The following is a 21,412-nucleotide window of genomic DNA, read 5'->3' as shown; positions in this document are numbered from 1 at the left end:
TTTAGATATGGAAGCACATAATAAACAAACATCACTTTGACTCCCACAATCAGACACAATTGTTGGGACTGTTAATCATTAATGGGTTGGATGTACACACCACCATTTTTATCCCCGCAAGAGCACAGATAACCCATTTCATTACTGCTACGTCACTTCCACATTAAATAACACGGCCTCTTAGTCACTCCTTTTGCTTTGTCAAAATAAGAGCAGATAAATGTGCAAGAACCATCTAGCTGATGATAAACTGCCCTTAATTTGACAGCAGATTGGTGCCAGCAAATGGGTGTGATAAAGGACTTGCCTTAAAATAACTCAAGTGATATCAGACCACTTTGCACCTGGACCGGTGGTACAGAGTCCTTGAAATCTGTGGAGTTCCCTTCATCGCAGTCATACACACTAGATGTTACATCTTTCATCTTACCTAATTTGGAATGTTTTTAATTTAATACAAAAGCATCAGATATCAAATTTTGCTTGTCTGGTAATGTGTTTTTGACTGAAACTTTTTCCAAAGCATCTTGTTTGCGTTTTGGATGGTTGCATGGGCATTGCCTGAACCCGGTGAAATGCCAATTGAAAGGTTTTCAGAGACTCAAGAAGGTGACTGTCCCTTCCAAAATGGAGAGCCCTTACCAAAAGTAGCCTCAGGGATGGACGATTGCTATGGAACTATGGTAGGAAAGGATTTACTTTCATATCCCCAAGAGGATCTGTGTGAACAAGGACAGGAAGGCATTATGCTAACACCAGAGGAGGAAGATTCTTCTGTGGGCCTGAGCATAAAAACAGGTAAGAACACATTTAAATTTCTACCTGATACATTAACATCCCAGATTTCTCATGCAGAATATATAATGTAAAGCACTATATCAAAGATTATAACAGATTATTGTTTCTGGTGAAAACATACTGCCCCTTTCTCCCACCTTATGATAAATGAGCCTCATGTTGGGTGTAAACAAAGCTTTGATAGTGTTGTATTTATAGGTAGTAATGTACCCCATATTGTCACATGTAAATGCCATGGAACTTCTAATATCCTGATAATTTACAACATGGGGGAGAACAATATATTTTTGTCATAGCTGGTACAATCTGAAGAAAAGGCATTATCCCAAAACCTTGTGCCTTCTTGCAATAGATTCAGTATGGTCCACAAATTAAGTGTGTGCTTTTCCAATTTTTTGGAGTATGTAGTGACGTAGGTGTGGAACAGCTAGAGAGTTCTAAGCCCTGTATCAACTATAAAAGGTGTAGTGTGGCGGAGATTTCTGCTAAATCGACATTGCATTGCATTTGCATGTCTGTCTCCAGTACTGATCATTAAAAATATTTAGTCTTTTAAGAAAGACATAAGATTGTGATAGCCTTTGCATTTATGCATGTATTTTACCAGTACCCAGCAACAATACAGAATAAGCAATAACAGGACTCCATCTGAGGCTCTTTATTTATTATTCTTTTTTCTGTTTTTGTTTTTTTAATATGATGATTTCTTGCTGCTGGCAACAAGAAATGGACCTTTCCAATGAGATATTTTCATCAGAAGATGAAGATCTGGATATTATATATAACAAAAATGCACCACTAACCAATAAGATATTACAAAGGAAATCTATCACTCAGATCATTAAAGATAAAAAGAAGCAGACTCAACTGACCTTGCAATGGTAAGTATATGGTTCTAAAAAAAACTCCAAAAACAGGCAACACGTAGAGAAAGTTACGGTGAAAGGTTAAGGTGAAATTCACACTACAATTAGCTGGTATGATGTAGGCAGTGTTATTATAAGGTGATAATTGTTCTTGAATTGAATATATGCAGCTATATGGTATACCCTAAAAACAAGGCAGTGGTTTGGAAGGCAGAATAGAAGATAAATAATAGAGGGCAATAAATAAAGTAAGGATATAAACACAAATGTAGCTTCACAGATCATTTAGTTAATTTTTTAAACTGCAGATGGGAAAGACTCAAAACAGGAACGTCTAAAATATTAAATGAAAAGTGTCTAAGAAACAGTCAGGGCAGGCTATGCAACACAGAATGTCAATTGGCTCTAGGCTAGGGATAGTGAAATTCTCCACCAGAGTTGTTATGGGAGTTCAGCAAATGATTAAATTGCTAACTGTCTACCAAAAAAACAGATTTTTGAAATACAGCTGCTAGATTTATGTTTGGCAGAATAAGTGGGTTAACAACTCATCCTTTTATAATTGTGTTACTTTTATATTGCTAAATAGTGGCATTAATTACAGAATTCCATGCCTTAAAGTGCAAGGGCTGTTCTGTATATCTATTTCTGTTATCCTGTCCCTTCTGTTGAATATAAAATAGTTGCCTATGGCACACCATAGCAAGCACATGAGAGATGAGTAAATAAAAAAAAAAAAGCTTCTGAATCTGGGCAGCCAGATTTAAATGTGTCGTCCAGCAATCAAATAGGTTGGAGGTAACTGATAAATTATTAAAATAAAATAAAGTACAACAAAATGAGAAAAAAGACAAAGAAAACCTCTTGCCAAGTTGCAGTTTTGGGTTTACTTTCTGTTTAAAGTCAAACTATCATTAATAACATTTTATCTATGTTATTTATGAAACAATTGTGGGCTTTTTAGAAAAGTAATTGTCAACATAACAAGCCTGAAGCGTCCTATCTAAAATATTTGGGAATATGATAGATCATTTTTTCTCTGCCTTTGAAATGTAATTGTAACCTGATTTTTCCCCTTTGTGACATAGTTATTGGACTTTATCTCCCTCTTATCTTAAACATTGATATATCAGACATTCAGCCATAGTTCCAAGAAAAGTTAGGATAGCTAAACATTGTTCAGTCTAAGGGGAACACAAGTGCAGTGTGCAAAGTGCAACTTTGGACCCAAATCACCATTTTTGTTAACCATAATGCTAAGAGTTGCATTAGCAACAATTTCAACCTATGGAAGAAAGCAGACACAATTGTGCTAGTTTGCATAATTTCTCGAGGGTGCATTTAAGACACTGATTCACAAGGTATAAATGTGATCTGTCTATTTATGCAAATTGCTGGTGGAACTCTGGAACTACTGCCAGGTCCAGGGTGGCTGTATCACAGTATCAATACTTCTGTGCAGTTGGTCAGTTTGATCAATTGTAAAAACAGAGACATTTTCAGCAATGGAGAAACAGAGTTTAAACCCAGAGATTGTTTATGGAAATCTTGTGCAAGTGCATCAGTAGGTATAGGGGAACCCTGGTAGCCTTACATGCCCACAGCAGTCTCTGTCAATACTTGCTCCAAAATAATCACATTTTCATATTTTAATGCATGATTCAATTGTGTCAGGCACATCAACCCCCCCCCCTCCTTGTGGATACAATTATTTTGCATTAAATGCAAAAAAAAATGCTAAATTGTGGATAAAATCATGACTATTGTGTCCAAAAAATTACTTTGCACACTGCACTTGCAGTAAGTTTATTACTATAGGTTTATTTAGAACCATTATATTATATTAAACAAATAATGTCTGTTTATACTTTGATACTATCTTCCTATTGGTTATCTGCCTTACCTTAAAACAGGACTGTGGGACAATATGATCTCTATAGAGCAATATATACAGTAGCTATGTTTTATGACCATGTATTGTAAATCACATGTTAACGATAATATCATTTTGACATACAGGAGGAGATAAATACTTTTCAGATTAGTAAACAATTGATACAGCAATTAGGTGTTACTTAGCAGTAAAAGTGATTACACATCCATGACATTTTCATTATATAATGTCATTTACAACACTGGCTCATAACTTTATATTTCTAATTATAAGCCACAACATTTCCAGTTAATCCTTTCTGTACTTTTTAATTTAACACAGACATAAATAAATTATTTCCCATTCTGCTATTTCTTTAGATATAATTAGTTAGCAGCAAAATGCATACAATTATTTTAAATGTGTAGCATTTTAGTGTCGATTTCTTTTTATTTGCATACTGGTGCTCAATATTGCATGTTAGTTAATAACTTTCAAATGTTTTTAAAGTAACAATTATCATTATTGTCATTCTGGATCACAGGTCCTATACCTGTTTTAATATTCTTTAATATCCGCTAGGTTGGTTAATGTGGCAGTTCACTCTGAGATTAACTTTTAGGGGCCCATTTATTAAACCTCAGATTTATCTGGTCAAGGAAAAAACAACTTTAATTTTTAGAGTTTTATTATACCCCAAAGCTGCTAAAAACCCGAATCCGAAAATACTCCAGATAAAACCTGTCTAAGTCATGTAGAAGTCAATGGCAGATGTCCCTGATGTTGTTTCTTGACATCGTGATCTGCTGTAGATAATCCGATAAAGTCAAGTTTCAAGGGATAATATGATAAAATCGAGTTTCCAAAACGTCAATTGTAAAATTGTGCTCGATTTTGTCAAAATGTTTTTTAGCTCTGACTTTTTCAAGAAAAATTAATGATAAGTTCAATTTGTGGAAGGGAGCTTGGTCGACTTTGTTTAAAAAGAAAAAATTCGAGCTTAATTCGAGTTTTAGTAAACAACCCCCTATGTATAACACAGACAGTTTACATTTAAAGGAGAAGGAGGTCCCCCCCCCCCCGTGATTGTATTTACTCACCTTTCCTTCTCCTTTAAGGGGTCATTTACCCACACATTTTTGCACACTGGTCTTCTTGCATTGCTGCAGGTCTCTATGCTCTGCAGCATTTCCCAGGTACTAATATTTAATATTAAACTGATATTTAATACACACTCTTGTGCCCCTTATCACTACCAGGTGTATACATAAATTAACCCTTTAGTCTTTAACTTTTTATTTTTTCTTGGTGGTTTTGCAGCTTTCTTGGTGATTTTGCAGCTTTCCACTTCAAAACATAAAATGTTGTCAGTTTGTTAGGTTAGCAGCCAGGAAATGGTATGAATAAAAAAATGGAAGAAGTGGATTGGAGAGTGATACAAATAATCATAAAATCTAGCCTTCTTCCAGGTTGCCTTTGTTAGTGACCTTAACAGCATGATAACAATTGATATACCAGTCTCGAATCAGTCTCGAACAGAAAGACAGATAATTCAAAAAGCCAGAAACAAATAAACACAGACAAGACTTGGTTTTGCTGCCTGTCATTGATTATGACCAAAATCTACAGAGACACAGCTGAACAATGGGGAATAACATTGCTGTTGTTTGGAGCATTCTAGATAAGGGGTTTCTACATATCAGTCCTTATTTCTACTTACACAAAATGTATGGCACAGGTAACTATCATTTACATTGCCTACAAATTCATAGCATACCACACAGCACTTTTGTGCCTAACCCCGTGCACATATTAAAGTACCAGTAACATCAAAAAATTAAATTGTTTTAAAGTAATAAAAATATAATGCAGTGTGGCCCTGCACTAGTAAAACTGTTGTGTTTGCTTCAGAAACACTACTATTGTTTATATAAATAAGCTACTGTGTAGCCATGGGGGCAGCTATTCAAAGGAGAAAAGTCTCAAGTTACACAGCAGATAGCAGATAGGCTAACATTGGGCTTCGGTAGGTTTAAAGTAGCGAAGTATGAAGTCGTAGTTTTTTTTAAAGAGACAGTACTTCGATTATCGAATGGTCGAATATTTGAACGATTTTTACTTCGAATCGTTCGAATTCGATCGAATTCGACTAATCCGATGGTCGAAGTACCCAAAAAATTACTTCGAAATTCATATATTTTTTTATTCGAACTATTCAGTCGAGCTTAGTAAATCTGCCCCTTAAGGTATGGAGATCCAAATAGTGGAAAGATCCCTTATCCAGAAAACCTGAGGTCCCAAGCATTCTGGATAACACGTTCCATACCTGTATACATATTTATAGCTGAAAGAGTTATTCAATGCTTGACTTATTGACTTGACATTAACACAGAAACAAGAAAATGTAATTTCCCATCCCCTATAATTTTTTTAATTACAGGCTTGAGGAGAACTATATTGTATGTGAGGGAGTTTGCCTGCCTCGATGCATACTCTATGCTCACTATTTGGACTTCTGCAGAAAGGAAAAACTAGAGCCGGCCTGTGCAGCCACATTTGGAAAGGTATAATGCTCTCTTTAAATGGTCACTTTTGCTTTAAATTACTATTAATATTTTGTACCTATGCTATTTAAATAGTTACAGTATTTAATCTCTGTGTCTTAAAAATGCATCAGACAGTCATTTTGCAATAGCAAGTTATTATATATAGCAGGTAATGCTAGGTGGGTGCTAGTTATGTTAGAAAAACCTAAATCAGCATTTCCGAATTAAACCTGTCTACTGACAAAAGCCAAAATATTTCCCTGATTTTTTGGCTGTAAATTGGGCCACAAAAGTAATTTGCAGGGTTTCAATACATTTCACACATTTAAATTTCTCTTTCTTCTATTAAATTATTCAATAAAAAAGTCTTGAAAAACTCCCTAATTAACATTTTCATGTTTGTATTTATTTTTTTAGACAATTCGACAGAAGTTTCCACTTCTGACGACAAGAAGACTTGGGACACGAGGACATTCAAAGTAAGTGATAAAAGAATGCATGGCACATGTTATAAATTGGGTTGCCATCTTATTTTTTTTGGGTTGCCACTTTCTGCCGTCAGCGAGACTGGGCAGGGGGCGGGCATTGTGACATGGGGGGTGGGTGTATAACGTCAGGTGCACGTCATTTGCCTATCCGACAACGTTAAGGCAGGGTTATGTTGCAGCAATCGCGGATTGGCCAATCGCTGCACCATTCATTTAAAAGACCTGCCAGTTTTTACCCAGACAGACCTCCGAAAACCAGGCTGTCCAGGTGAAAACCGGACAGGTGGCAACCCTAGTTATAAATACAAAAGTCATTTATTGTATGCAGTCTCCGGGATTAGGCCTGGTTTCATTAACTAGCTGTTATAATAATAACATATTGATACTAAGCAATACCATGTTTTCCTGATTGAAATATTATCAAATGTTATGCCTTCAGGGGATATTAAGGGTTTTCTGTTATAAACCAATGTCAAATTTTAAAGAAATGCAACAGCAATAGCTTCTTAGCTCTATCTTGCTTGCAGTCACAACGCATCAGATGACTGCTCCAATGAGGATAACATGGATGCTGCTTAGTAATGTGTATGGTAAGACTGTGGTCTATTATGCAAGCCACTTCCCATGTTAAATGTAGCTTGTTTTTTATTGGCTGTAACTTTATTGTAGGCAGCAACTCACCTGCTGTGTTTTGTAATATCTGGTTGACCTCACTAAGAAGATCCATTAAGCTAGGTTCAAACTTGTTCTTATGCTCTGTTGTAGGGAACACAATCTATCATATTTTGGTTTGGAAAGAATGCAGTAAATAGATTGTATTGTTTTTAACAGATATATTAACAGATCACAGGAGATTTAAAAATTCCAAAAGGGAAAATGTTTGGATCACAATGTGATTTACAGTACCTTATGTTACATATGTCAAAACAGTGATTGTTACAAATATATTGTTATTATTTTTTATAATTATATTTTTTATTTTAGTTGGCAAACTATATCTGAATGCAAAATGCCCAGGGTTTCTATGTGTACTGTAGGCTTAAAAGGTACACTTTTAAGATTATCAAATATGAGTTTTAAATTCCAAAATATTTTCAGGGAAGAGTTGTGGCACGTAAACATGGAGAACAAATTACAATCGCTATTAGAAGCAAATGTACACATCTACATCCTAAAAAAAATCATGAGGCAATATGCATAACAAAGTACCATACTTACAGTTATTCCTATTAATGTTCATAGGAAACACTGGGAATTCCTGGTGTTTTGTGCTGCAACTTCTCCCTTCACTGTAATTAATATGCATTGTGCAGCAAAAACCTAAAGCATCTAAACTTTTACTGTGAAATATAAAAAGACATAATAAGATAAAAGAAATATAATAAGACACACCATTTTGGTTTCAGAGCAGCTCTTTGGCCTAAGAGAACTTCATGTCATTATTTAACTTCATTTAAAAAAAAATATGTTGGATGCTCTTTATAAAAGCATGTGTGGCTCAAAGAAATGGTTTACTATTAATTGTGCTCATTGTTTTTTAGTGTCTATTTGAGGTAACTTGCATTTTAAAACAAAACCACTTGTCTATTATTCCATGTTGATGCTAGGGAACCTATAGAAAGCCTTAGTAACTGAGTCTCCTACAGATTTGGTTTTTCAGATGATGGGAAAAAGCTAGCAGCTTATTTATTATGACTGATTTACCATGTTGAAAAAAAACCAAAATGACAGCTGGCCTTATCATAACACATTATTGCAAGTTTGTGTATAGCTTACTCATATCATTCAGCTTATCAGTCATTGTTTGTGGCAGGGTGTGATAACAAGAGGTCTATGGAATATGGACAAAATGTGGCCATATGGTACAGGAAATCTGTAGTATATTTTTTAATGAAAAGCCATAAATACATGGCTATTTACATATCAGTCTTTGTATTATTAACAATAATATTCATTACAAAAATAGGAAAGCACAGCACTATACAAAATAATCTGACAGTTTTATTATTTCCCATACCAGACACTAAATGAGTAAGAATGTAATGTTCTAGACATTGCTTATGTAAGACAAGACAAGCCTCTTGAATTTTGATTGCCCCCAAAACTCGAAACTAAACTTTATTTTCCTCCTGTTGACATGGGAAGAATCATAGATTCCTCGGTACCTATGATTATTGTTTTAAGTTCTACAATATTTGTGCATTTAAACACTTCTTATATTTGTCAATGGAAAGCAGTGTATCTAGTGCCTTTAATTCTTTAATTCATGTTCAAGGCTGCCTCCCCTCCCCATACCTCCACATCTGTTTTAAGTAATGCAGAATCATTTAAAAAAGCCCTAGATGCAAATGTTAGAGCATTAAGAGGTGTAAAATTGTGGCACTTAGTGCTCATTTACTAATCACTTGTGTCAAGGGCCTTGCTGAGCTCTGCATCGTGGGGCAGATGGAAAATCTTGTGTGAGATGCAATGTTGGCCAATTGCTCACCATGACTCCTTAGCACCCTGCACTCTGCTCCCTAAGCTGTGTATCTAATGGAAGTACAGCTTAAGGGTTGGGTGGGGGCACTATGGGGCATACCTACATGCCTATCATAGCCCTGCAGAACAATTATCACTCATTCCAGGGTTCTAAACATCAGAATTAAAAAGGCCACATGCTTATATGTAATATAATTTTTGCCAGTTGTTTTAATTAAGAAAATGTACAGTTATTCTTATTTCTTGCACTAAACAGGTCAAAACCTGAAGCTGAAATTAAACTCACATTCAACTTCCTGTCCTGGCAACCAAGGGACAAACAAATGAACAGCCCACTGAGAATTAACCCTTTTCCCTTCCCCCAGCTGCAGCCTGTTATATTTTTAGATAAAGAGCAGCTCATTATACAGAGGACTGCTGATTTGTGTATTACTTTCTTGGCAGAACAGGAAGTAGAATGTGTCGTTAGTTAGAATTTAAGCTTTGCCTTGTTTAGTTCAAGAAATGGCAAAAATCATAAATATTTCCTTAATAAAAAAAAAAAAGGCACAATTCTTGCTGAATGTTGCGGCGTTTACTCAAGGCACTTATTATCATTTTTTATTTATTTTATATTTTGACCCAACTGGTCTCAGCCCCCTAGACATGGAGGGGGTTGATTGGCCATCATGCTCGTTACTCTCTGCTTTAATGCTGCTCTCTGAAAAGCTTTTGTTGAGCTTTGGGAAATAACCCTCCTAAAGCTGGCCATAGACGCAAAGATCAGATCATGAGAAACCTCGCTTCATACAATTTTCAGATCGTGTGTGGAGTGTCCCGACATCTGTCGTGCCATGCTGATTGGTCGTTCAGTTGATCGGACAGGTTAGAAAATGTCTGTCGGCTGCCAATAATTTCTCTGCATGTATTGCCGATCTGACAATCTTCAGTGGAAGACTGTCACCGGCTGTGTTGGACATAACTTCCGTACGATTGCTGTCAGGGGCAGAACATCGGCTGATCTGTTCTTTTTCTACTTTATTTGATCTGAAAGGTTAGTAGCAGGTCGGGAGATGGTTGAAGTCCAATAAGTCCGATCGTTTGAGGATTCGAATGATCGGATCTTTGCATCTATGGCCAGCGTTATGAAGCAAAGGATGATCTGAAGACCCTTGCCCCTGCAGAGCCTCTTTTTTTGGGAGAAATTAAGCTTTTTGCTTGTGTGTTTCTTTTATAGCATGTTTTTGGATCTGGGGACAGACCTTTTAGCTTTCAGTAAAAAGAAACCTCATGTTTTCAATTAAAAAAACTGCTTATTTCAGAGAGAGAAAAACAGCTTGTAGTTGAAATCTGATCATTAACTGTCAGAGCTGTGCATTTAACCCCAATGGATATGATTTAACACTTATAGGGTATTCCATGATACCAATAACATTGGAGTTCCTTCACGGAGTTCCTTTTGCTTGTTATACAGATGATGAGAGGGGCATCTTATAAAAAATGTAATGCTTTGGCAGGAGCATATACATATTCACAGTTAGTTAGACCTATTTTACTGAAAGATTCTAACACTGCTAGTTTGCACTTGATATTTTTTTATTGACAAAAACCAGCCAGCTAAAACATGCATTATAAGTGTTGAGGCTGAATACATGAAGAGCTCATGAATTTGAAGTGGAATATTCATTCTGCGTGCTTGAAGTACTTTATTTCCCATTGCTCTTGTATCTATTCTTCCTTTTATGAATTCGTTTTGCAGTTACTGCTTGACACTGAGTCCTTGTATTTCTAGGCACTTATGTACTACATTATATTCTTTTCAGAATAAACCTTTGCAAATTAAGTTGCACGGTTTATTAAAAAGCATGTATGGTAAACATTAAAGTACTTTGAAAGAACATGCTGTTTACATTCACTTATACAAAGCTTGTTTACTCCATATTGTATGATCACAGTACTTATTGAGACATATCGCATACCCAGTTCCACCTTGCATTCTGCCATTGACAGGCCTGGACTGGCAATCTGTGGGTTCTGCCAAATGCCAGATGGGCTGCCATAAGATGCCATAGAAAGTCACTATTTAGTGGGCTGGTGGGGAGCTGATTGGGCCTCTTTGTATTTGTAATGCCAGGGCCTATTTTGACTCCCAGTCCAGACCTACCACTGACAATACCAGAGCATTCTGGATGAAAACAAAATGCCAAGTTTAATATAGCACTTCCGGAAACACTAGTATGTATTGCCCTACAATTTTGAGTCTAGAGCCCTCAGAGTGAACTGTGTTCAGGACTGCACTTTTATTTTATAAATGCAGGGACCAAATGTACCACAGAGCTATGTACCTGACAGCCAATGCCTATAGTGGCAGCTTTAAGGGGTTGAGCCCCAGAAGCCTATATGATAAATAAAAAAGCACACAAAAATCCCAACATCCCACTAACTCAGTACTATGGCCAGCCATTGAGAGAAGGGGAAGAAGTGAGGTTGAGTACCTAGGGTGTACAAAACCTAAATACAGCTATGCTCTTATGCTCATTCCCTTGTCAAATTATAGCTGTCCCAGTTTTAAATAGTAATACTTGTAATAATAAATACTAAACCACTGTTCAACAATTAGTAATGTTTAAGATAAACATTGTTTAAGAACATGTTAAGATAAACAAAAGTCTGGGGCCAGACGGAATTCATTCCAGGGTACTTAGCAAGTTTAGTTCTGTGATTGCCAAACCTATTTACTTGTGGTGCCGCTATTCAAAAATGGATCCCGTGCTCAGCCTCAGAACTATAGGCCAGTTAGTCTGATGTCCATGGTAGGAAAGCTTTTCGAAGCATTAATAAAGGATACGATACTGGACTTCATAGCAAATCATAATACTATGAGTTTGTCTGGTCTTGCCAGACTAACTTAATTTCTTTTTATGAGAAGGTGAGCAAGGACCTCGATTCTAGGATGGCACTGAATAGGTCACTGGCTAAAAGATAGACTACCAACAGTGGTGGTAAATGGAACATTTTCTAATTGGACCAGCGTTGTTAGTGGAATACTGCATGTCTCTGTACTAGGTCCTTTGCTTTTCAATTTGTTTATTAATAACCTGGAGGTGGGCTTTGAAAGTACTGTTTCTATTTTTGCAGATGATACTAAATTGTGCAGAACTATAGGTTCCATGCAGGATGTTGCCACTTAGCAGAGTGATTTGTCCTAGTTGGAAAACTGGGCAGCAAACTGGAAAATGAGGTTCAATGTTGATAAATGCAAGGTTATGCACTTTGGTAAAAATAATATAAATGCAAGTTATACACTAAATGGCAGTGTGTTGTGAGTTTTCTAGGGGTTTTTGTAGATAACATGTTGTATAATTCTGGGCAGTGTCATTCTGTGGCTACTAAAGCAAATAAAGTTCTGTCTTGCATAAAAAAGGGCGTTAACTCAAGGGATGAAAACATACCTCTTTCTAGGTCCTTGGTAAGGCCTCATCTGGAGTATGTAGTGCAGTTTTGGACTCCAGTCCTTAAGAGGGATATAAATGAGCTGGAGAGAGTGCAGAGATGTGCAAATAAACTAGGGGGCTTAGAGGGACTTAAATTATGAGGGTAGACTGTCAAGGTTGGGGTTGTTTTCTCTGGAAAAAAGGCGCTTGCGAGGGGACATGATTACACTTTACAAGTACATTAGAGGACATTATAGACAAATAGCAGGGGACCTTTTTACCTATAAAGTGGATCACGTACCAGAGGCCACCCCTTCAGACTAGAAGAAAAGAACTTTAATTTGAAGCAACGGAGGTGGTTCTTCATAGTCAGGACAGTGAGGTTGTGGAATGCACTGCCGGGTGATGTTGTGATGGCTGATTCAGTTAATGCCTTTAAGAATGGCTTGGATGATTTCTTGGACAGACATAATATGAAAGGCTATTGTGATACTAAACTCTATAGTTAGTATAGATATGGGTATATATAATTTACGTGTAAAAAGTATGGAGGGGTGTGTGTATGTATGAATGCTGGGTTTTCATTCGGAGGGGTTGATGGACTTTTTCTTTTTTCAACCTGATTTAACTATGTAACTATGTAAAACTATTTTAACATACTGTATTTGCAAACTGACACCAAATATGCTCTTTTGGCCTTTTAGGTACCACTATTATGGAATAGGAATTAAGGAGAGCAGTGCTTACTACCATTCAGTTTATTCTGGAAAGGGGTTGACAAGGTAAGAGAAATAGAAATTACATCAATGGCACTTACAGTATGTCTATATCTGGATATTGCATGCAAGTACATTGTATATTGGGAGCTTTTTCACTAACTCTAACTCTTTCATTCTAAACATCCCTTTCTTGTCCCCACATGGCAGCTGAGTGGATTTGAGCCATTTAAGTGAAAATTAGGAGTTATTTAGTTATAAAAATGGTAGAGGGTCAAGAAATAAAATGCAAACAGCTAGGAGTCTGCACTGTTGCTATCAGGCTATGAGTCTCTAGACGTATTTTATATTTATATAAATATATTTATATTTTTTGAATTTAGTGGCCTATTTCCCCCTTAACTGCACAGCCAAGATGGTGGCTATGAAGAATATTGCTAATATCTGCATTCCCTCTCTTCTACAGCAAGTGTGAACTACATCGAAATGTCTATGGTGACACAGATAGCAACATATACACGTATATGAAATAAAGCTCAAAATATTTTCAGTGATGTAGTTTAGTCTTGTTTATTATCTACAAGGACTCCAATGCCCTTTAATTATGGATTAGCTTAGTGCAGTCCTATTAAGGGTATAAGTGGCTTTCATATTTTTACATATTTTACATGACTTTATATGTTTATATATATATATACCTTTGAATCTCCTCTGCCACTTAGCCGCCTCAATTGCCAGTTTGTCCTGGTGCAAGGATGCCGCATTCTGGATAGAATTAATTTGGCTGCATAGTTTTGTGTCATCTGCATTACTTTAATACCTTCCCCTAAGTCATTAATAAACAAGTTAAATAAAAGTGGCCCAATACTGAGCCCTGAGGGACCCCACTAAGAACCTTACTCCAAGTAGAGAATGTAACATTAACAACCACCCTCTGTACCCGATCCTGTAGCCAGTTTCCTATCCATGTGCAAACGACTTCATTAAGCCCAACAGACCTTAGTTAAGAAAGCAGTCGTTTGTGGGGCACGGTATCAAACGCTTTGGAAAAATCCCAATAGATCACTGCTCCCTCAACATATGAGATTCACCTGGGTGCTATTTAAAAACAGATGCAACTCATGCAAGTTTGTGCCAACATTGCTACATAGCTTGTGCCATACTCAAAATGATGTGTTGTTTAATTTTGGAGACAAAAAGTTTTATTTTAGTATTTAAGAGCAAACTGCACTTTGCACAGTCAGTAAATAAGCTGTGTTTTTTTTTTTTTTTTTCAAATAGCTGTTTATTATTTCCAAAAATAGTATAAGGGGTACAGAAAAAAGAAAGGGGATACAGTGAGCAACATTTTATCTGTACATATTCATAAACAAAATATAAATTGTCCAAAGATACAATCAGAACAAAATGAGCCCCTGGGTATAAGAAGGTGGGGGGGGGGAGAGAAGCAGAGAGACCCTTGGATGGAGGTATTGAATAAGCTGTGTTTTTAATATTATTAAACTAAATGTATTCCGGAATCTTTTTAATACAACAAAAATAAATTTCTTCTTTTTGCCAAAATAGGTTTTCTGGTAGCAAGTTGAAGAGTGAGGTAAGTTACTGCAATATGTATTGTACTTACTATTGAATCCTAAAAAGCAGTGTATATATACATTATACCACTGGATAAGTTACTGCTCAACTTCATATTCAGAATGCGTTAATATACTGTGATAAATTTAGATCAGTGGAGCATAAATAACTGTTCCCATCTGGAACTAAGGAGAACTCAAGGTAATACAGGTTTGGAAACCATATATACAGAAACCTGTTATCTGTAAAGCTCCATATGGATGGGAAGGCCATCTCCCATAGACTCCATTTTAAAGAAATAATTCTAATTAAAAATCCTTGGACTTGATTGTAACTAAGCATTTAACGTTTAAAAGGTTTGTGTGGAGATCAGTATTAAGGAAGGTACCCCAAAAACACTACAACTCTAATTTAATGTAATGTAAAAAAAACACATACATAAAAAGCATTTACCTGTAACCTCTTTAAAGGTCATTGGCTATTAGTTTATTCCGCTGAAATATTATGAATGGTAATATAATCTTCACTGACTAAGTGTTAATTAACAATTACAAACAGGTATGGGTTTGATTTAGGCAGTAAGTGTAAGTGCAGTAAATGTATGCCAGATAAACATCTTAGGAACATAATGTAAATCCATTAGTTTACTGAACAATGTAGGCTTGCCTTTCTCATTAGGAAGATGATTACAAGTGAGCTATTTTATGCTTATCTTTTAATACAGCTAATGGGTTATTTGTGCAATAAAAGGAGCTAGATTGCATGTTTTAACATCAGACAGAGAACTTCTAATGCTCACAGCTAATTGATCAACTATAAAATATTGATTTATAAATTATTTCTGCTTACCCAAATTTTGTGTCAATATAGAATCTCAATACATAGTATCTGCTTTTTTGCTCCACATAGCAAAATCACTTATACTGAATGTAATCTAAATTCAGTCCTGGAAGGCAAAGCTTTGTTATCAAACTTCCGCTGACTATTTCTAAATCCTTTCCTAGTCATAAAAATTGAAGGGCTCATTTACAAATGCAAGACAATGTGCAAATTGCAATTTGGAGACAAAGCGCAATTTTTTTGACATACAATGTTGAGTATTTTGCAAGTATGTTAGCCTCATTTTGGATTGATACTGTATGTTAAAACGTGTTTATGAGGCAACATTTCTCCATTCATAAATCCAAGTAGTGAGATCAGGAGCTGGGATGGATGATGTAAAGGGTTGGTAGAAAAAGTAAATGGGTGAACCTACTCCATATCATTTTGTTTAGGTTTCACAGTCCTGGAGGCACCCTAGAACCAGTGCAAATGGTTTGGCAAATCATACCCAAGTAGTGGCAACAGCATCACTTCCCATGCAACAATGTGGATGGTGTCTAATACAATATTAACTTTCAACTTAATTGGCACATGTCAATTAAGGGCTATGGATACAAACTGCTAAGTGAACCAAGGAATTACCAGCACGTCAATGCTGCAAATAATACCAGGGTTTCCTTGCTTTCATGTTTGCTAAAATTCATTGCAACTGAGCAGTCACATTGGCACATGCTGCAAATAAACATTTCTAGGGGCAAGTAACTTTGGAAATGATGCTTATTACTACTATTATTATAATTATCAATACAGTATTAATAAAATGTAAACATATTCAACAGTACAATATATGATCTTTGATGCTAAATTTTGGATCCTTTATAGTGATTTGCCCTTGTGCTTCCATTTATAAATGAAACCTTGAGCCTATGAAACCAATGGCACACTTTTGGGTGTCTGCAATTTTTATAGCTTGGTAGGCAATGCCATATTAACCAAATTGCCTAAAATTGCTCCTTGAAAGGATTTTAAGGCACTTGAAACTTGGAAAGGCAGATAACATAGCAGGTAGTGCAAGTCAAGACCATTTAAGCTGATTTGACAATGCCCCCAAGGTGTACTTGTAAGTTTGGCATCGCCCTAAAATTCAAAGCATGTGCTCCACAAGCCATTAAGGTGCAATAAAATCTGTTTACTTTTATAAATAAGAACACAATTATATCACATTTTGCAATGTAATATACTTTATTATACAGTTATTACATTGCAAATCATAATTATGGTTAGATCATTTTTTAAAGCCTTCTTAAAGGAATTGTTCAGTGTAAAAATAAAAACTGGGTAAATAGATAGGCTGTGCAAAATAAAACATGTTTCTAATATACTGTAGTTAGTTAGCCAAAAATAGGGATGTAGCGAACTGCCGTTTATGTGTTCGCGAACACCGGCAAAAAATGCGAACAGTTCGCGAACTTCGAACATCCGAAAATCGTTCGATTCGAACAATCGAAGGATTTTAATCGTTCGATCGAAGGATTTTCGTTCGAATCGAACGATCGAAGCCATTCGATCGAATGATTTCATTCAATCCAATGGCTTCGATCGTTCGATTCGAACGAAAATCCTTCGATTTTAGCGGTCGAAGGAATCGAATGGTCGAATGGTCGAACGATTTTTGACGCGAACGCCTATTGGCGAACGTCGCGCGACGTTCGCGAACATTCGGCGGACGCGAACAGTCGAAGTTCGCGCGAACTAGTTCGCCGGCGAACAGTTCGCTACATCCCTAGCCAAAAATGCAATATATAAAGGCTGGAGTGATTTGATGTACAACATGTCAGTCAGAACACTACTTCATGCTTTTCAGCTCTCTTGGTTTACACTGACTGGTTACCCTGGTTACCAGGCAGTAATCAATCAGAGACTTTAGGGGGGGCCACATGGGTCATATCTGTTGCTTTTGAATCTGAGCTGAATGCTGAGGATCAATTACAAACTCACTGAACAGAAATGTACCATGTTGCCCCCCCTTCAAGTCGCTGACTAACTCAGAGTTATAGAGCTGAAAAGCAGGAAGTTGGATTCTGGCTGTTTTATTAGACATCTGTTCACTCCAGCCTTTATATATTACATTTTTGGCTAACTAACTATATTAGAAACATTTTTTATTTTGCACAGCCTATCTATTTACCCAGTTTTTATTTTCACACTGAACTGTTCCTTTAAAGGTGACATATTTTTCTGTAATTTTTCTGTATTTTGCTCTTTTAGTAATGAGGTATATTTACTGTACATACATCTACATACTGGTGCAGATTATAAAATGAGTAATCTTTCATTCATTGGCAGATGGGGTAGAGGTTTGTGACGGCTATTTTAAATTAGTGTGTAGGAAAAACTGATTGCACAGTGGAATCATTTTTTGACTATTATTTACTTTCAATATATTTTCCTTAAATTGCTCCAAATGTTGCATTTTTAAAAGATATGCTTCCCTTATCTTCAAACCAAAGATTGGGTATAAAAGAGAAGAGCATTATTGCTCGAAAATTTCTGGAGAGTCCCCCTCTGACAAAAATACTTTCCATACACACTTGTTCTTGCAGAGCACATTTCATATTGTGTTGAGATAACATATTACTGTTCCTCTAACTTTTAATCTTCAATAAGCAGTTATATTATATAAAAACACTTGCAAAATTTGCCTCTGTACAAAAAAAGCTAATAGATTGTTCTGAATAATCGATATGATGTAATGTCTTTATTTTCGTACAACATCCTGTTTTATATACAAATCATTTGTTATCTGAAATTTGTTCAGGGTGGCTTTACAAGAAAATACTCTCTTAGTTCAAAGACTGGAACATTGCTGCCGGAATTCCCAAGTGCTCAGCATCTCGTCTTACAAGGGGGCATATCCAAAGAAAAGGTAGGGTGTAGGGATATTTCTGAAGTGAGAGACTGAATACTGTGTTGTATTGCCCAATTGCAACACAGTGGGATTAGGCACTTAGTTTATTAAAATAGTGTCTCTGTATAGCATATTTTCTGATCACATAAGACAAATACCGTAATCAGCAGGCATAAGTGAAAAGGAACATTATTTGTCCATGTACTGTATGTTTTCCTTTAACTTAGAGAAACGTTTCTTAGAGTATTTCCCACACTGTTTTAAAAGCAAACATGGCCCACCAAATTCAAGTGATTAATTTATAACCTCCTATTTGGTTTCCTAATCCTGATCTTTTCCCTAAGGATTCATTATCATGTTACTCAGTTACTCATTAAAAAAGATTTTGCAAATAATTACAAAGCTATAGAATAAAGACGAGTTTCACACAGGGATGTTCATCGCTTTTCTCTGACAGGCATGAATTGCTTTTTTTGTGCCAAAATGTGCTCACAGGCTGACACTGTGTCTGTGCACTTATAAGAAGGAGCAGATGGGAGCGCATTGGCTTTTCTTCACCTGCTTAGACAAATTGGAAGTGGGGGAAATTTGTTGGAAAATGTAAGTCATAAAGAAATCACATATGTGAAATATTAGCATGGAGGATATGACAGAGATAATAAGATGCAAAAATGTCTGCTCTGTCATTATAATGGCCGTTCACAGCCTCTTGCCAAAAATGTATTCTTGCTCTATTGAAAAAAAATTGCACTGGAGTAATCTCACCTGGTGAAAAGATGTAAAAGGTTATAGCCAATGATAAATCATTTTGCCAAAACTTGTCATACTCTTCTTTTAATAAACTGCTGATGCTGTGGCAAATTGTCCATAGTGTGTGTTTGTAGTAGGAAAACAGCAAGCTTCACTGGGGTAGAGATCAGCAGCATAACAACATGCCACCAGGCCCTCATGCCAAAAAAATCTTAAAAGGGGCCTGGCGCACACAAGCACTCTTGCTCCACCCCCAATACCCTCCAACCTGCCTGCCCGCCCCCCTTTCGTTGCTTCCCAATGCTCCCTGCCAGCTCTCAGTTAGGAAAGCAGCTGCAGATGGGAGATTTCCGTAATTTAGAGGAAGCAGGTCCTGCGTCCTGGGCCCCCCCACCACTGGTAGAGATTAAAGATTAGACATTGCACTGAGATATAGGCTAGTGCAGTAGAAAAAGAGGAAACAAACAGCAGGTTTTGCCATTTTTCTATTTAAGTATATTTAAAAAGATAATATTGCACTTGCAAAAGTGCAAATGACAAACAGTTTAATAGAATCTACTGCACTGACACTCAAGTACCTGACTGGCAGTTCTGTAAATTCTACAATTCTGGGTTTTTCTTTGTCTTATGGCAATAGTTGTTCTTAAAGAGAGACTGACACCAGAAATTAAACCTTTTTTTGCATCTATCATAATATTGGCTTTGCATGCTACTTAAAATTTTGCTATAAAGTATTGGCCTGATGCTTTTCCATTACCTTAGCATTAGAAACTTTAACTGACGACTGAGATGGGACAGTCAGGTTGGCAATATAGTCAGGTTTAGAAACTTCAACTAACAATTATGTACAAAAACAGACCTCTCAGCAAAAAACAGTCAACATGACCTACTGGTAACTTTTAATGTACATTCATATTGTAAAAAGTTGTTTTTTAGTGTCAGTATCACTTTAATCTTTGCAGTAGTCAGAGTAATTATGTTAAATGTTAAGTGTTAAAGTGTTAAAATGTCTCTGGATAGGGTTTTGATTTTTTTTGTACAAATTAGATTAATTTCTTTTGTCACTTTCTTTTTGTGACCTCTTTATTTCGATAGGTAGATACTCTCATCATGATGTATAAAACCCACTGTCAGTGTGTGCTCGACAATGCAATTAATGGAAATTTTGAGGAGGTAAGCCTATAAATATATTGCCTTTATTTTCTAATTTGTGGCACAAACAATCACTAATACAATTTACTGTTGTAGATCCAGCACTTTCTATTACATTTTTGGCAAGGAATGCCAGACCATCTACTTCCACTGCTTGACAACCCTATAATCACAGACATATTCTGTGTTTGTGATTCTATACTTTACAAGGTGAGTTACCTTTAGTATATGCATATTTGAATATATGATCTTGAACAGTCTTCAACAGTTCTAATTAATATTTATTTGTAATTTCAGGTTCTCACAGAAGTGCTCATCCCTTCCACAATGCAAGAAATGCCAGAAAGGTAAAAGGTTTCCAGTCTTGTGGTGCAGTTTATTGTTTCTTCCAAATACATAATTAAGCTGAAAGAACTAGGCGTAAAATAATTTCTTGCTTCATTGTGCATTATAGCATTCACAGTGCAGTGTTACAGATGTTGGAAACAACCTTCCTTATCTCATACCAAAGTCCTTTACTTTAGGATATAATAGAAATGATGTACATTATACTGTATCTATTGCATTTTCAATACTCTTGCATGTATTTTAGTTTGTTAGCAGACATAAGGAACTTTGCTAAACACTGGGAGCAGTGGGTCATTTCATCTCTGGAAAACCTTCCCGAGTCCCTTTCTGAAAAGAAACTTCCAATAGCCAGAAGATTTGTATCATCTTTAAAACGGCAGACATCATTCCTACATTTAGCCCAGGTAAGTTTTAGTATACAGAAAAAAAAAATGTGTGTAATATGTGATAACTTCACAGATTGTTGTAGGATTCTGTACATTTTCTTAGATTGCACGCCCTGCCCTTTTTGATCAGAATGTGATTAACTCCATGACATCTGACATCGAGAAGGTGGATTTGTACAGCATTGGATCTCAGGCGCTTCTCAGCAGTTGCAGTGGTGCTGATTCAGATTGCGATGTCTACACTGAGTGTAAGGTTATATTCATTATTTACATATTTTGACTTTCAAGGG

At 36.2% G+C, this 21,412-nt stretch overlaps 1 protein-coding gene across 1 annotated transcript in view; it reads left to right on the top strand.

Moving 5' to 3' along the window:
• The first annotated feature begins 340 nt into the window (after positions 1-340).
• rfx6.L (regulatory factor X6 L homeolog) overlaps positions 341-21,412 on the top strand; it is a 35,570-nt gene continuing 14,498 nt past the window's right edge. Inside the window, 12 exon segments of the mRNA NM_001202422.2 lie at positions 341-798; positions 1,523-1,679; positions 5,978-6,101; positions 6,501-6,562; positions 13,170-13,247; positions 14,748-14,775; positions 18,397-18,504; positions 20,332-20,409; positions 20,485-20,598; positions 20,686-20,735; positions 20,981-21,140; positions 21,226-21,370. Coding sequence (NP_001189351.1) covers positions 576-798; positions 1,523-1,679; positions 5,978-6,101; positions 6,501-6,562; positions 13,170-13,247; positions 14,748-14,775; positions 18,397-18,504; positions 20,332-20,409; positions 20,485-20,598; positions 20,686-20,735; positions 20,981-21,140; positions 21,226-21,370 — 1,327 coding nt within the window. The 5' untranslated portion in view covers positions 341-575.

This window comes from Xenopus laevis, chromosome 5L (assembly GCF_017654675.1).
Source record: "Xenopus laevis strain J_2021 chromosome 5L, Xenopus_laevis_v10.1, whole genome shotgun sequence".
NCBI classification, from domain to species: Eukaryota; Metazoa; Chordata; class Amphibia; order Anura; family Pipidae; genus Xenopus; species Xenopus laevis.
This window is presented reverse-complemented; position numbering and strand designations above follow the sequence as displayed.